Below are 17620 nucleotides of genomic sequence, written 5' to 3' on the forward strand. Positions count from 1 at the left end.
AAAAAAAAGGATTGGAGAAGATAGAGGTGAGCCAGGCAGGAGAGAGAAGATGCAGAGTTTATGTATATTCGCTTGATATAATAACCATGGAGAAGAGCCATGGAGGAGACTCATGGGGGTGAGGAGCTGAATGAAAGTTGATTCCAGTCACTGCAGCAGAGAGGGGACTTCTCTGCCATTCTGTCACTGATACCTGCCAGGTGGAACAACAAAATTTGGGAACTGGTTTTGGGGAAGGAGGAGCACACCAGGGAACTACACATTTTGGCTTGTCCAACTAACCAGCCATTATTTATGCCAACCTGCCAAACTTTATCAATTCCTCTCCAGATGGTGGGTCTCCCTTGGGCTGCATCCAGACATGTGTTTATTGTGGGATTGGTGCTCTTCGTACATGGTAGGGTTTTTGTTTTTTGTTTTTTGGCAGTGTTGAAATGGCATCATCATTGAAATGCCAACTACATCCTCCCTCCCCACAGTTTAATTAGGATTTACTCTTTCCAGCAAAAATCAATACTTTTGTTGCCCTGGGCTTCAGAGCTGACTGAAAATTATTCTCTGATGGGTGACAGATCATCAAGTAGACCATAGTATTTAGAAATACCACCTGTGTTATATACCCACACCACATTCCCCATTGTAGCTGCTGGTGGTTGGTTGCAGATTTGCAACATGATGGTGGTGTTCAGTTCTAGATCCATCACAATAGCAAGGCCCCTCTTGACAGCATCTCCATGACAGGGCTATGTAATGTGTTGTGGCTCTCGGTCAATGAGAGCTGTTTCAAATAACATTTCATGCTGAATTATACTTTCCCTGATTATCATGACTTTTCTTTGCGTGCACGGAAAATACTCTGCTTAACAGTGTAGGATTTTAATGACCATCTGTTGTTTTTTTAATGTGTGTATTTTAGTGTTACATTTGGCACATGAAGTTCTAAAATGGCTGGGAGGAGGTGTTTGGAAAAGTTCAGTCCATATTTGTACAACTGCCACTGTTTAACGAACATCTCTAGCAACAGGGCAGTTTCAAAGTCTGAGATGGTATACTATTGTAAAAACAGTACAAATCCGTTAAAAACTGTCCAATGGTGAAATTTAGCAATATACAGTTGTTTGGGTGCTTTTATGTCTAGCTAATTTCATTAATATTGGTAAAATGGCCAGTAGTTCTGAAGATTTACCCTTTGTCTTTTTGCAGAACAAGCACAACACAACAGTTAATATACAGTATTCATCTTGATGCTAGTGTAGGTGAGTAACTTCCAGCTTGCCAAGCCTCTTTGAATGCCATGTGGCAGTTATTTTAAATAAATAAACTATCAACCCCCAGAGCAAATCTGTAAAACAGCCCTCCGCATTTCTCTCTCTCCCTCAGCACTGCCTGAAATGGCTTGAGAAATGGGGAAAATAATTATAGGCAGAAATACTGAGCAGTGACAAGGAATTAAAAGAGATGTTAGAACAAGGACTTCAGCTGGGATTCCTTAGGCCCAATTTAAACATTTGCATAGTGGCATAGTTGCTGCTGAAAATCATTTCTTTGTGGTCAGAGCTCCATGCAGCTGAAGAATGTTTGAATCCACTTCCTGTGCAGGACGACTGATCACATGGGAGGTAGACCCACAACCATCTGGAGCCCTGAGCATGGGTGAGTGATATTTAGCAGCAACTATGCTGTTGCACAAAAGTTTGAACCGGGTCTGAATTTTCTGCTGCTTCTTCCAACTCAGAGTTGGCTTGGGGTTGGGAATAGATATTTTGATGTTGCCAAGCATGTAGTAGCCACCCTGGAACTTCTTTCTGAAGGACAGAATATGAATCTTAATTGGTTAATTAATACAGTGCAATACTGAGATTTTAAGATAACAGTAGCAAGGCTTAGCAGAACTTCACAGATATGTAGGATTGCCAGTTTGCAATCCAGAGATTGAGGATACACAGAACAATTGTACTAATGAAATGACACAAATGTCTCCTGGGATTTTTTTTTTTTTTTTTGCTATGGCTGCTTGCCTGCCACTTGTCCTTGTGCAGTAGCAAGGGCAAAGTATGGCATGCAGCGGACAGAGAAGGAGAGATCCAAGAAATGAGCTTTACCTCTCATTTCACTGGTACAAATGCATTAATCTCTGGGTTGCAAACTATGTATGCGGGAGGCAACTGTGGGTACTTCTAATCATAGGTTGAATAGAGCCTCTCGGAATCTGGCAAATAACGCTTTGGACATTACAGTCTATAATATCTGAAACACAACTCAAGCATTTCCCATAACTATATTAGAGGGAGACATACAAAACTCCCCATGCCAGCACATCTCTTGGAAGGTGGAGATGTGTGTTTTAATAATATGGGGATGTGGGAGAACAGAAACACATGAGCTTTCTGTTCCTTCCCGCAAGAGAATGAAGCTGCATTTGACTCTCCCCCCACCCAAGTAAATCACAGAGGGACTGTCAAGTTAGCCATTGATAAAGAGCCTACTTGGTGTAGCATGGTTCTCCTCCTCAGATTCTGATTGAGTTCTTGCTGAGGATGTAGGAGACTGTACATACTAGGTGAATTCGCAGACATGGACACCTCTTGCTTGTGTTTTCCTCTTTCTATCCGTCCCTTGAGTCTCTGACATGAAACTGTAAGGGGTGAGGGAATGGTTGGAACAGCTGACTGTGAACATAAACCCATAGTCATTTCCTCCTGCTGAAGCCCACCATTGACTTCTTTCTGGAAAACATGGTTGCTATGATCTAGATTGTCATAGAACAGCCAAGGCTTTTGGTTGACTGCTGTTGCCATGATTCATAGTAATAGCCTGAAGGAGAATGACACTCTGCCCATTACGAAAACCCTGAATGAATTGCCAGCTACCCATAAAGTGCTTGAGCCAGGGGTTCATAATTATTTTCATTAGTGAATATATAATTTGTTATAATTTTTGTGTAATCATGTTCCAGAGCTATATTTGCCAAACCTAAATCTTATAAAGTGTGTATTAATATAAACTTTAATGTAGAGGTTTGTCTCAAACTATCACATTTTCCCTTTTGTGAAGCACAAACATCTCTCTTTTATTTGAAATAATATATATATTTTGACTTTCTTAGTAAAGTAAATAATTGACCAGCACAAAGTATAAGGTCTTCAAACTCAGATGGGTGAATATGCTAATTTTCTTTCTCTTTCTTTCTCATTTCTCCAATCTTCAATTCAAATCTCCACATTTCCACATCAGTTTGCATTTTTTTAAAAGTCTGCATGAAAATTCATCATTTTAGTGCAAATTCTAATATACACATTTTTGTAAGCAATTTTGTCTAATATACCGGTACATTTTTTTGCAGAGCAATTTAAAAAGTTCCCTATTATAATGGATTTTTGTATGTTATTTTTATATGCACTATTTAGTATACAGTATGCACTTTTGAAAACATTACTTGGCTGAAAAACTGCATTGCAACATTTGGGGAAATGTGAATTTTGAAGAATGGCGGTGTTTTGGTTTGCATATTGTTTTGGAAAGTGTGAATTAGGTATTTTTGCCTTTAAATACAAACTTAATTAATTGCTCCTCCTTCCCTCCTCATGACTAGTTATTAAAGTACAAATTAACATGGCCACAGATTTTGATTCCTGATCCTCTGTTGTTTTGTGGATAGCAGGGCTGTACTAAATACTGCTGATTGTGGGCTGCAGATCAGTAATGAACATATAATTATTTGTGCCAGACAGAGGTTCAAGAACACTGTCAGCACTAACTTGAGACTGATTTCCTTTTCTAATACAGAGGAACAGAAGAAGCTGACTATTTATGATGCTTATCTGGATGGAGCCCGTGGTGAGTGTTTTTCAGTTTCTTTATCACTTTTGTTAACACACTTTATTTTCCTGTTAGAAACATTATTTTGGGAGAGAAACTTTGCTGGCCACTTTTCTGTTTGTGTGCTGAGTCACTCAATCATACACACCCTAAGAACACTTATTTGGAAGTAAATTCTGTTGAATTTAATCAACCTTACATCTTCTATGCATCCACAGACTCTGCTATAATTTCCATTTCCTCCTGAACCTACTACAGTGTCTATTGTACCTCCTCTGTCTCTCTGTCTTTCTTTCTTTGCTGCAATCACATTGACACATTCCTGAAATCTTGTTGGTGTTTGCATCAGCTTCAGCCAAACTAAGCTTCAATGCATTCCACCAGAATTTCATATAAACCTAAGTACCGGCTATATTGTATAAAGAAGACAGGATGGTATGTATAAGCAATAACACACAGCACAGCAGGATGAAACCTACCCTAGAAGTCTTATATACATACTGCTTTGGTAACATCAGCATATACCACCCAAGGGGTGCAGCAGGATGCCATTTGCAACCTGAAGTTTGAAGCTGAAGAAGGAAGCAAAGGATTGTCCCTGACTTCCCATGGAGATGCAGTTTGAGGTCAGTGTACATGCTACCCTGTGTACACTTAACTGGCAGAAAGCCCCGTAGTATTCAAAGAGGCTTCCAAGTAAACATGCACACAAGGGCAGCATTCTGCAGGCTACAAGTTTTGACTTGGCTACCAGGGAGAGCCAAAATATGTGGATCACTGTTTGAAAGAGGAATCTATGGTCTATCAGTGGTTATTAACATTAGTAGATAAATGGAGCCTCCACCCTCAGGTGTCCACTGTGAACAATTTGCAAAACATCTTGAAGATAAAATGACTTAAATCCATGCTAACTTGGAACCCATATATAAAGTTATGGATGCCCTCATGGTTCCCAAGTACCATAATGCATTTCAATTTATTCAGCCTGAGGAGGTGGACAAGGTCCCCTTCTTGCCGCTGGAGGGGCCTGGCATATTGGGTGGGAGGGGTTCTTAATGTCTCACATAGGGAGGGTGTAGTTTTAGTAGTCTTAAAGGATCCTTAATAAATAGCTTATACAGTGGTACCTCTAGTTACGAACTTAATTCTTTCTGGAGGTCCGTTCTTAACCTGAAACTGTTCATAACTAGAGGCGTGCTTTCGCTAATGGGGCCTCTTGCTGCTGTGCCACCGGCACACAATTACCGTTCTCATCCTGGGGCAAAGTTGTCAACTTGAGGTAACTCTTTCAGGTTAACAGAGTTTGTAACCTGAAGCATTTGTAACCTGAGGTGTTTGTAACTCGAGGTACCACTGTAGTAAGATCTTTACTAAAGAAATATACCCTGTGTCTTACTGATTTGAATAAGTATCAGACAGTTATAAAATCTACAATTTGGAAGGAAAGTGTTAGAGTATGTAGTGGGGATACTGGTATAGTGGTCCGTTTACTTTTCCAAAAACTGTTTTTGTATTCCTTCCTATGGTGGCATCCACTATGCTCTTCTCAATTTCTTTGTGGTGGCTGACACTCCCTCAACCCTTGGTTTCAGATCACATAACACCAATATTTGAGCAACTTCATTAGTACTCTCTTTGTTTAATAATTTCAAACTACTTGCATTGACTTTAAAAGCTGTTAAAAGTTCGGGGCCTAGGTTTCTCAACCCCCACCCCTTTGTTGGAAGAGTATCTATTCACAGGACAAAACCCCCTGTTTTCCTTAGATATGATGTTTGGAAATTTGAGTTGCAGCCTTATCAGTAGTGGCTCTCAGTTGTGAAATTTCTTGTTCAGTGAAAAGTGACTGCCCCACTTTGTCTGTCTTCAGGTGGCTAGTTAGAGTATTCTTAATTATGTGAAACTTATTATAGTACTGTATCTAAAATGTCTGGCTTTACTTTCTAAGCCAATATCACTACTGGTAAAAATGTTTTAAATAAGTGAGGAGGGATAAAACAATTTTAAATAAAAATTCATTGAGCCTTATTGTTTATTTATTTATTTATTTATTTAGTGTAATACATTTGTTACCTGCTGTTCATACTACGTTTTCACAAGATGCCTTACAATATCTGACAAAGCCAGCTAAAAGCGCATGCAATATTCCAATAACAGGTCATAAAATAATAAGCAGGCAACAATAAAATCACACATCCATTTCAGCAATACATTCAACACAGAAATTAAAATAGGCTGCTAAGAACATGGAAGATGAAATTTCAAGAACAGTAATCCTATCCCAATTCATACAACTTTTTAGCTATTTTGCATTGCTTTGCTTTCTCTTGGTTTCATATGGTTTGTTTGCCATAACATCTTTTCCTCCATTCAATTTTTTTGGGGGGAGGGGCAAGAGAAGACAAAGGCAGCTTCTATCCTTTCTAAAAAATGTTAGACATTATTTCAATGCAAATGCTGAGTCAAATACTCTTATTTCTCAGGTTGGATTATCTTTGTGTTAAAACAAAAACAAACAGTACAATCCTAGTTATGTTTTATCTTTTGTATGTTTTCCTCAAAAACTAGGGAGGTATTATTATTGCAGACGATTTAAAAACATTGCATTTAAAAAGCGGGCTCCAGTTTAATTTGAGAACAGAAAGTGATCGGTATTATAAGCTTAATGTTTATAGGAAAGAATGTTTTTCCTTTTGGGTCCCCCCCCTCAATGTTTGAAACGTTAAGTTCAAAGAGAAGTTTCACACTAGTGCCTGCTTGAATTTCTGCATTTTTGGTCAGTAGATTTCAGTAAGTCTGTTGAGGTTCTTCACTAATGTACAGGCTCAGCCCTGCATTAAGGGAGGGAATTACAAGCTGTAAATAGTTTGATAGTGAAATCTGAGCAAAGGGCCAATGTCAGCATTATATAGGTAATCTGTCCATTAACTTTTAGTACTTCAAGATACAAGTGACAGCAAATACACATGATGGTTTAATTATGTAAGGGAAAGTAAAAAAGTTATATTATTTCATGTCAGGATGACAGGCACAACAGGGAAACAAAAGATCCATGATGAAACTTATTCCCATTTAAGTGTTAATAAAATAATTACGAGTTCAGAAACTTTGCTAAACCCAAAACTTTGCTATGTCTTGCAGATAAGAAGGGTGGGATACACATGAAACAAATAAATGCAGTGTGCTTTTAACATTAATTCCTGATAAGATTTAAACACTTGTTTATAGAATTGTACATAGGGATATATGAAAGGAATAGGTCCAAGGCATAAAATGATTTTGAGATAACCAGTCTAACTGCCTCCAGGGTTGTAGCCTGATGACTGTTGATCTTCTGTTTCCCCTCTGGAACATAAATGTTCTGATTTAAGGGTTGTTTTTTTTTGTTCTCATGATGAAAGGAAGGTTCTAATGAATACAAGAAAGGTTTTTGCCTTTCTGCTTCACAGCATTATTTGTATAAATGTCACATCCTTGCCAGGAAAACGATCTGGCCACCATAAGTAGAAAACATGGGTGTTTCTTCTTCTTTCTTTTAATGGTACGTTGTGTCCACAAATGCCATTCTTTTGCTAGCTGGAAACAGACTACATATGGCTTTGTCGTCATTGGAGGAAACAGCAGTGTGCTGTGGGACTTTATAAACGGTTTTCATTGATTTAGTTTTGTCCATCTAACAGCTGCCTTCCAGCCCTGTACCCCTTACCCACGTCAGTGCTGCCGTCAGTCCAATTTTAAAAGGAAGATAAAGATATCTTTTTTGAGGGTGAGTGTTTAGTTCCAGGAGATGAGTGTATACATAGGATTTCATCCAGTTAAAATGATGGCTTCACCTTGGCCATGAATGGCCCTTTTACTAAAATGTAGGCGCTGATCACAGAAACTTAACAAAACCTAGCAAAAAGGGCATATTAGAAAAATATATATTTTGTGCCATATAACTTTCTATAACTTACCAAATTGTGTCTTCTTCAATAGTGATGTCTTTTGGCATTTACATTGTGTTTATTGCACCTTGTATAAATGAATAAACAAGGATTATTTTTTTTACAGTGATTGTTATTGGCATACATTCCAATTCTCAGTACTGTTTTTGGCAAAGACTCCCTGAATAGGACATGGTGGTTTCCACAGTGTGCTGTACAAAGGGCACAATAGTGTATTTTTACTAAAGCACTCTATCATAGTTTGAATATACCTAACTTTAGGTAAAAAGAGAATGAAGTGAAGTGTATGACCACCTCAGACCATTACCAAAATTGTTATTAGAGGAATTTCATTTACATCTACTTTGCTAGGCATAAAATGCTATACAAATGTCTAGAATGAGCACTTACACCTTCCTTTGTGGACGCCCTTTGGGGGACCGCGCACAGCACCTCTGGCCACATGGGACTTACCAGGTGGTTGGGCTGACCTGTCTCCCTGTGCTAGTCATTGGCGGCTCCTGCCAAACCCCAGTTAACCTATCAGCACTGTTGGGAGGCGGGGCCAGTTGCATAAATAGGAGCTGGAGCCAAAAACATTTTGATATAAAAACTTTCAAGCTAACCTGAAGAGAAACTATTTTAGACCTTATAAATGAGAAAAAACTGATAATAAACAAGAAGCAGGCCTGGATGAAAACAATGAGAAGTTTTAATTTATTATTTGAATAGCCTGGCTCTCTGTCTCCCTAACACAGCTACCACTGAGTCTGTTTGCATCAGTGGAAACCATATTTTGTTCCCATTTTAAAAAATGGCTAGAAGACCAAGCAAAATGCTGAAGTACATCATTTCTGGATCAAGAAAGAAGGCCACACATACTAGGGAAATGACAAGGTTAGAGTCCAGATGCTAGGCAATCCAATTTAATGGAGACGTAGGAAGGACAGCAGTAGCTTGGCTGACCTAGGGGCAGTAAGGGTGGCAAAGGAATGAAGCTCTGCTCTTTCCTTCTGATTAATTTCTCAGAACTAGGAGTGTAGAGTGTTGGAGCTTTACGGAACCCCATTCCTTTATGGAAATGACAGCAGAACAGTTTTTTTTTACTTTCTTCACAGTTTGACCATATCTGAACCCCAGAGAAGGCTGTATGCAGATTCACCCTAGGTAAATAGAATGATCACTATCAGAATATGCTTAAAATGATAAGAATAGGGAACAAAGTTGTTTGGAAATATTTTCAAGAGTAGGTTTATATAAAAAACCTCATCTGGATTTACTATAATAGGGCTGAAACTATCAGTGTACAAAAATGACACCATTTGTAGCTGTTTGCCTTTTCTCTTACAATCTCAGCAGGTTCATGCTTTGAGCTGTTTCCTCTTGGAATCTAACTTCTTGAGTGTTTCTCACAACTATTGCTAAATTTAGACATAAATTTGAATTAAAAAGAAAACAAAGGAATACTATGTGTTTGCTCTCTCTGGCTATTTTATCATAACTGACCTCTAGAACCATTAACTGGTTTTCTTTTTGGAAAATTATTGGGCACTTGTCTGTCTTGTGTTACTGACTATATATTGCACAGTAGAAGAAACTACAATTGGGTGAATTCTGCCAGTATATAGAGCATAAATGTTATTGAGCATCATTGTACAATTCATATGAAAGGAATTCCAGCTGGATTTTGTTGAGGCTCAAACCGCAGCTGATCTGAAGACAGAAATTCACCAATGTATTAAAAACTTAAGAACAATTCCTTTTCTTACTTATTTTGGCCTTACTGGGGTTTTGGGGGGGGATAGGGCTAACTGCTCACTTTTTAGGAAGGGATCAGTGCTATATTCTTATATTCTCTTTTAAATAGCTCCTCCTTCCATCAATTGTCATTAGGATGTGCAAAGGGATAAATGGGAAGCAGGGCCCTTCCATCAGCTCTGCTGTATTTGGCTCCTCCCCTTCTCTGTACTGTTTCCATTTTATCTGGCCATTACAAGAACACTATGTAAGACTAACTGCTTATTCACACTTCCTGTTGTCCACTGCTTTTAACTCAGGGAAAACTGCTCTTTAGTGGTACTTCACTATTGAAATAGTGGTGAGCTTATGAAGCTAAGAGTCAAACTACATGTTACAGTATGTATAGTTAGGAAACATGTCAGGGCTTTTTCTTTCTGCAATTGCATCAAACCTGCAATGTGCAGGGAGGTACTCCCCAGCTGGGATCCTACAGACTGTGCATCTAGAAAAAGCTCCCAAAGGTTCTTAGGTAAGTATGGTCAATAGTATCCCACATACACTTTAGTTGCAAGCAGCATGTACACAAGGGTGAACAGAATCTAAGCCACTGCTTGACCTGTTACAGTATCCTTGCTTCACTGTGCTGACCTTGAGAGATACCGGGCATGATTGCAGTTCACATGATGAAACTCCATGTATACACAGCTTCCAAGGATTCAAATGTACATGTGGATCTGCCAGACAAATTAATAACCATCAGTTCACATCAAGCTTCCGTGCTGGCCTATGTAAAATATTGCTGGGGCAGGAACATGATCCTTGTGAACTAGGTCATTATTAACTTCATTTTATAGATTGGAAGCTGGGTGTGAACAGCAGTTATTCAAGCAAGTCCATATAACTTGCCTGTGGCAGATTTGGAATGTAAATGCTGGTCTCCTAACTCTAAGCCCAATGCTATATCTATTGGACCACTCTAGCTCATGTCTATGAGAGTCAAAATGGTGCTAGAGCTAAGGAAGGCCCTTAATTATTTTTAAATATTATAGTCTAATGCAAGCTTTTCTCTGAGCATTTTTCAAATAACAAATAGCCACAGGAATTATTAAGGCACAGGGTTTCAAAATGTCAAATGTAGTTCATTGAGAGGGTCACATATATTCACAACCTCTCTTTCCAACAAACTGTGATTGTCTTGTGGTTATGTGTTAAACGGTCAAACTAATACCAAGATTGCCACGAAACACCCCTTGGAAAATATACATAGTGTATGCTCTGACACATGATGACTGGCTTTTAAAGTTTTATTGCCTCATTTAGTTTACATATTTGAACGGTTTTGAAAATAATCATTATAAATGTAAATTTTATCATTTCACCACACCATGGGGTAAAACCTGCTGTTTTTAATAGATTTGGGACCTCTACTTGAATGTTTATGTTGGTGGAAAACCAAGTTGAATATGAAATACATGTTTTGCTAAAACCCATGTGAAACCTCTTTAGCCTTGTTTACATACCACAGTTCAAAGTACTGTACAACCAGATTTCCATGGAAGTGGGAATATACGGTACAAGTACCTAAGGAATTTCAATATGGTGTGGTCTAGCAGGGTGGGAGTTGCTAAAAACTGGGTGAGTATGACATAAATAGATGAGCTCATTCCTGTTATGTAGAAGCGTAGTTCAACTTAAACTCTGCAGTTGCCCCAGAACTAGGTGCCTGTTTTGGCTTTGGTCTGAGCAATGAGTGTGGTGCTGCTGAAAAAGAACCAGAGTGGTTTAAGCCACTCTTCTCCCATAATAGCAGTCTTTAGATGTAAGTACCAGCCCAATTATTTTATTTATTTATTTAAATAATTATCAGTAGATCTTGAAGCAGTTACTATATTAAAAAATATCAAGTACATAAATATACAATAAATCTCAACAATTTAAAGGAGGGGTAGAAATCCAAATATATATACATACAGCACAATATATTTATAACAATAATCGTATCAATATAAATTTCTATGTGTGTGTCACTTGTTAAACATAAATCAAGGTCTCAAGCATTTTATACACACAAATACGCTCATAATCTCTTTTTCATCAACTACTATCACACACATATATAGCCATTTTACTTTTCTCAGGGTTTTCTTTCCCTCCTTTTTTCTAGCTGCAGATATTCTACCATTAGGATTTGCCAATCTTCCATGTTGGGTATTGATGTGGTTTTCCAATTTCTTTCAAAGAGCATATCCTTTCATAATAACATCAATAACCACCAAACGTATCAATAATAATAGCAGGCAGCAACCAATAGGAATAAAAGTTTCCACACTTCAGAAACATCAGTGACTCCAACCCACGTCTGCCAAATGAATAGGCAGTCATGCCCTGTCCCACTCACTTTCAGCTACAGGAGGGAGCTGTTCTATATTAATGCAGGATTCCACCCAAATGGTGTGTGTGTGTGTGTGTGTGTGTGTGTGTGTGTGTGTACAACTCCAAAAATGTTAAACAACCAAATCATAACATACATGGTACTCCACTAACCTCACCAACTCAAGCCTAGCAACAAACACTAATAGTTCTCTTCTTCATGATTAGACAAATTCATGGAGGATAAGGCTATCAACAGCTACTAGCCACGATAGCTATCTGGGGCAGTATATTTGTGTGGACAGGCGGAGTCCCCAGATCCCGAGCGGTCCCCCCCATCATGTGGAATAACGACTCAAGACAACGTGCTATGGGATTAAATTGGCCACAACTTTATTAAATTTCAAATGTGGGTAGACCTTGGCTCAGGCATTGGGCGTTCTCCCTCCCCAGTCCCCAGCCGGGAACCTAGGGAGCATCAGGGTTATCCACTGTGTGGGGGGGGGGGATGGGCTGGCTCTGGAGAACATATGTTCAAGCAGAGATAGCAGCCCCTGTTACGCCGCCGCCGCAGGGGAGAGCAATGATGACCTTTCGGCGTACGGTCAAACCCTCCCTTCAGAAACCCCTTTAACGGGGAACCCTGGTATCGCTGCCGCAAAGAGGAAGATGGACTAAAGGATTCCGCCCAAGGCCTGATACCGCCAAAGTTGTGACGTTTTGCTACGGGAAAGGCGAAACCTGCCAATGCAGGGAAATTCCTTTCCGGCCCTTTAACAGCGACCTTAACGTAGCAGCGCCCGCATACCTGTGAAGAAAAGTTAACCTGCAAAATAAGACATTAACTGAGGGTGGGTAGGGTGGGAGAAGCTCTGGAGCCAAGTGAGGATTCCCAGGTAAGATCCTCCCTCTATTGTGTGGGCAGGTAATCCCTCCCCTACCTGGCCTGGTCTCCTTGGCAACGCTTCCCCCAGGTGGGATTGGACAACTGACTGAGGTAGGCGGAGACCTCCAGGTATCCCACCTGAGGGAAGGCGAAGCCAAGCCTATGCTGATGGAGCCGCTCCAGATCTAGGGGCTGTGCGCGTCCACGCAAAGGGCGCCCCCCGTTTTAAGCGGGGAGTGGTCATTCTGAATTTCAACTTTGGAAATCACACTTTGGGAAAGTGGTGTTGTGCTTAGGTCCCACTTTTGACCTTCCCATGGGCATCTACTTGACTATTGTGAGAACAGGATGCTGCAGTAGATGGGCTGATCCGGTGGGGCTTTTTTCGTGTTTCTGATGTTTGTGGTAAGAATTTACTTCTGAACCACCTGTTCGTTTCCCAGGTGAGGGAACATCTTTAAATAAAATACGGGACCAAGAGAATAAAATCAAGTCCAGCTCCCAGTTAGGGACCCGGTTTATTAACTACTATTGCAGTAAGACAGAGCTCAACTTAACGTGGTTGTTCTAGCCATGGTCTGACCAGCAGAGGCTGATCTTTGCTGGCAAGCAGCTAGAAGATGGTCACACCTTGTCATGTTCCCCCAAATTCCCTATGTCATCTTGCTTGTGGCATATCTCTAGTTCTGGTGTAATGTGAATATAGGATTGCTGTATCTATTATTTTTTATTCTTAAAGTGGTCAGTACTAATTCAAAAATATAAATAAAAGGCAGAAATGTGAATACCGAGTATTTGGGATAGATACATTTCCTGCTACTGTTACGTATTGGACAGAAGCAGAAACAGGAGATGACCCTTCACTTAACACTAGCATTAACATAAATCTGATAAAATAAAAATACAACAGTGATGCTTTGAAAAAAAACACCATTTGCTTAACAATCTGATTCCTGCCATGGATAATTTTTTAAGAAAATGGAATGTGGAGATAATTTTTGCATTTTGAATAACACTGTTCCAGTAACCTGCTTTCTGCCCTCTAGCATTCCTATTGGAATGCTTGTTTTTATGTGATTAAGCCTGGAGTTCAACCTGACCCTCTTGTAGTCAAACAAAACATTGACCCCATATATAAACACAACATTCCCCAAGCAGACTGGCTGACCCAACTTATAGCCAATTTGGAGATACTGCAGTTGTTACAATAATGCTAACTTTGGCTAACACAGAAATAATGAAGGGTATCTTAAAGACTAATAAATATATTATTGCTTAAGCTAGTGATGACCAACATAGTGTCTTCCATATGTTGTAGAACTCTAACTCCCATCAGCCCCAGCAAGCGTGGGGCTGAGAGATGATGGGAGTTATAGTCTAATTACATTTGGAGGACACCACATTGGCTGTCTTTGGCAATCAGAGTGACCTCACTGACCTAGTTCAACTATAGCCCCTTTTCCTCTTTATGAATAATTCTGTTTGTTTTTAACTACTCTTAATACTATATGTATCCTCAGAAGTAAGCCCCTGTGAGGTCAGTGGAACTTACTTTCAGGATTGCAGCCTCACTTTTGCATATTACAGAATGGTTTGCTAAAAGTTAAAAATTCAGACTGGATCAGTAATCTGTGAAAGTTTACAGCATAATGAATGTGATAGTCTTTAAGCTCTTTATTGTTTTTGCTTCCACAAACTAACATAGTCAACCCTCCAGAAATAATGGTGGCCCCAAGTGAAATGGCAAGTCACATGAATGGGGCTGACCTTCTGTTATAAATAGCAGCATCCTCTCCTGAACAGGGGCCAAGCTATTGTGCTGCTGTAGCTGATCATGCATAAGGGTTTTCAAGCAATACAAAAGGGACCACACCACATGCATATATGCTGGGACTGCTGAGATCTACCTGAGAATTCAGATTTGCTGAGCAAAGACCATTCAGTGAAGTTAATTGAATAATGCTGGTCCATTTCAAAATGATAAAGGGAACTCATTATTTATTTGTTTAGAAATATTTATATACTACTAAACATTGTCAGATATCATAGTGGTGTTCAGCAATAACATACAACAAATGAAAACAGATTAAAACAGTTTTCCAAATAGGAATTTGATATTGCCCATGTGTCAACTCATATTTCTTGGAAAACCTGTAGAAATATGAGAGATGTTAAACAAAATATGTACCAAGTTGGATGCTAGCTTCAATAAGCAGTGTGTTACACAAGATAGGTGCCACTGTGCTGAAGGCGCTACTCTGAGTCACCTTGCAGTTCCCTCAGCACTGATGTGTTGATGGGTAGCAACCCCTGCCATAAGCCATGCTGCTGAATTTTGCAGATACTGAAGCTTCCAGGCCAAACATAAGGGCAGCCTCACATAGAGTGCACTGCAATAATCCAGGGCACAGGTCACTATAGCATGCTATCCCTGCCCAGGAATTGCCATTGTTGGCACAATAGGGGAAGCTGGTAAAAAGCACTCCTAGCTACTGTGACCACTTGAGCCTTCAATGACAATGATGGATCAAGGAGCACTCCCAGACTCTTTACCTGTTCCTTCAGAGGTAGTACAACCCCATCCAGAACACGTAACTGACCTGCACTCTGAACAGTAGTAGAAACTCTCATCCACAGGGCCTCCATCTTACCAGGTTTCAGCTTCACAGCCCACTACAGAGAAATAGAGTCAGGTGTCATAATATAGATTATATTTTGCTCGAAATCTCCTAATGACGGCACTCAACAGTGTTATATAGAAGCCAAACAGTATGGGGGACAAGATGGTACCCCGTAGGACCCCATAGCATAGTAGCTGGGGGGCTATTAGGTGGTCCCCTATTACTACTTCCTGAAAACCACACTGGATGGTTGGCTTCCATCTGTCTTGGGAGACAATGGAGGAGTGCACCTTCAGGGGTGAAGTCAAACTGTTGGAAGATTACACTGCTTGCTGAATAAACAAATGAAACTACTGAGGAACAGTGACCCAAGTTCTCATCTTGCAGAGGTGGCTCAGGAGAATATCATGGCATCAAAAGATGGAGTTGCATACACTTTTTGCTTCTTTCAATAAAGGTTATCATCCATCAGGCTAACCAATGCTATTTCAGTTCCATTGTGAGGTCAAAACCCCGACTGGAATGGTTCTAGATCAAGAATGCTTGTAGTTGTTCCATCATGACTGTCAATCACCTTAGCAAAGTAGAATCCTTCAATTCTCACCAGAGGATTACAGAAGTAGCAATAACTGCTCCTGTGTTACCTTTGCAAACTTGAATCCTAGTCAGGTCCATGTGATTAAGGGAAAGAAGAACCCTTTTAATAAAATCACAATTTTATTTGCTGGTGTTATTAGTTCTTGCATGCCAATTTTTTTTAAAAAAAGCCTAATTTTTGTACTTTTGGGGGCATCAGCAGATTCCACTAGGTTTATGAGGGAGCTTATTTTTCCCACTTAATTCTTTGCATAGTTGGCCATGCACATTGTAGCGGGTGGGAAGGGGGTTCATTTTCTTTGGAAGCAATAGGAATGGGCACTGCTGGAGGCTGAATACTCTGTGTGATTGCTCAATCTGGTAGGGCAAATCCTATGTTTTTATGATGTAGGTATGCAACTTTCCCAGTCTTTGTCTTATATAGTTTGTATTGGATTTGAAATTGTATTTGTATATGAAATAGTTTTCATATATATTTATATTGTTGATGTTTTTATTGTTTCATTGCTTCACGTTTTATAGGATGTGATTCATAAATCGAATTAAATAAATAGCTGGATAAAAGGTAAAGGACTCTGGACAGTTAAGTCCAGTCGCGAACAACTCTGGGGTTGCGGCGCTCATCTCGTTTTACTGGCCGAGGGAGCCAACGTTTGTCCGCAGACAGTTTTTCCGGGTCATGTGGCCAGCATGACTAAGCCACTTCTGGTGAAGCCAGAGCAGCGCATGGAAATACCGTTTACCGTCCCACTAGAGCAGTACCTATTTATCTACTTGTACTTTGATGTGCTTTCGAACTGCTAGGTTGGCAGGAGCTGGGACCAAGCAACGGGAGCTCACCCTATCGCGGGGATTCCGATCTTCCAATCGGCGAGCCCTAGGCTCAGTGGTTTAGACCACAGCGATACATAAAAATAGATGTACGTGATAGGATTGCCATCTTTTTTCTTTTCCCTGCTTGTGTGTCTTTAACAACCTACAGATACACAGAAATAAAGAATCTGCTGCTTTCCCCACCAGTTTCCATACCAAAACATGCTTCAATTATTAAATTTTGGTGTCAGACTGCTGTTAAAGATGCTACAGTGAGTATGTTTCCATTAGCAAGCAGACTTGGAACTGCCTTGTATCAGGAGTGGCTTGGTGGCAAGCAAGGCTTCTGAAGCTGTTCTCTGCAGCAACTAAGGAAGCTCAGGGTGGTGCATAAACAGCTGTCCCACAATGTACAGCAAGGAAGCTGCTGCAGCAACCTGCAACACCTGTGTCATGATTGTCTTCCTGACTGAGAAGAGTGTAAAACTACACCTGCAGCAAATGGGAGCCAGTTGCCTTGCTGGAAGAGAAGATAGTACAGTGACTTGTTGGAAGAGAAGGTACAGTGACTTGAGTATGCTTTGAGCAAAATAAGGAAATTATCGCTACACCGGAATGGACAGTCCTGCAAGTGAGGTGCACCTAGCAGGGAAGGAATGTGACACAAAAAAGCTGGACTGTCAGGAGCAATGTTGTATCTCTGGAGTTGAAAAATCGATTCCATGAGCTCAACTCAGACACTGATTTTCTGCCAGAAAAGCAAGAGCAGCAGTTGCAGACCTCAGAGCACACTGATGTGGCATTGGACAGTACACAGAATGATGTCTACTGCTCCACAGAGAAGGATA

General features: G+C 40.1%; 1 protein-coding gene and 1 long non-coding RNA gene across 6 annotated transcripts in view; one reads left to right on the plus strand and one right to left on the minus strand.

The window, feature by feature from the left end:
- The window catches only part of LOC310744505, a 57429-nt gene extending 56183 nt beyond the window's left edge, over positions 1-1246 (minus strand). For both annotated transcript variants that reach the window (XR_014539578.1, XR_014539579.1), the window contains exon 1: positions 1187-1246. This is a non-coding gene — a long non-coding RNA (uncharacterized lncRNA). The remainder of the gene's footprint in view (positions 1-1186) is intronic.
- The window catches only part of TARS1 (threonyl-tRNA synthetase 1), a 196556-nt gene that overhangs the window by 2531 nt on the left and 176405 nt on the right, over positions 1-17620 (plus strand). For all 4 annotated transcript variants that reach the window (XM_083575626.1, XM_083575628.1, XM_083575627.1 and 1 more), the window contains exons 2-3: positions 1204-1256; positions 3787-3837. In XM_083575626.1, coding sequence (XP_083431752.1) covers positions 3811-3837 — 27 coding nt within the window. In that variant the 5' untranslated portion in view covers positions 1204-1256; positions 3787-3810. The remainder of the gene's footprint in view (positions 1-1203; positions 1257-3786; positions 3838-17620) is intronic.

The sequence above is a fragment of the Podarcis filfolensis genome (assembly GCF_964270895.1).
Source record: "Podarcis filfolensis genome assembly, chromosome: 11".
Classification (NCBI taxonomy): Eukaryota; Metazoa; Chordata; class Lepidosauria; order Squamata; family Lacertidae; genus Podarcis; species Podarcis filfolensis.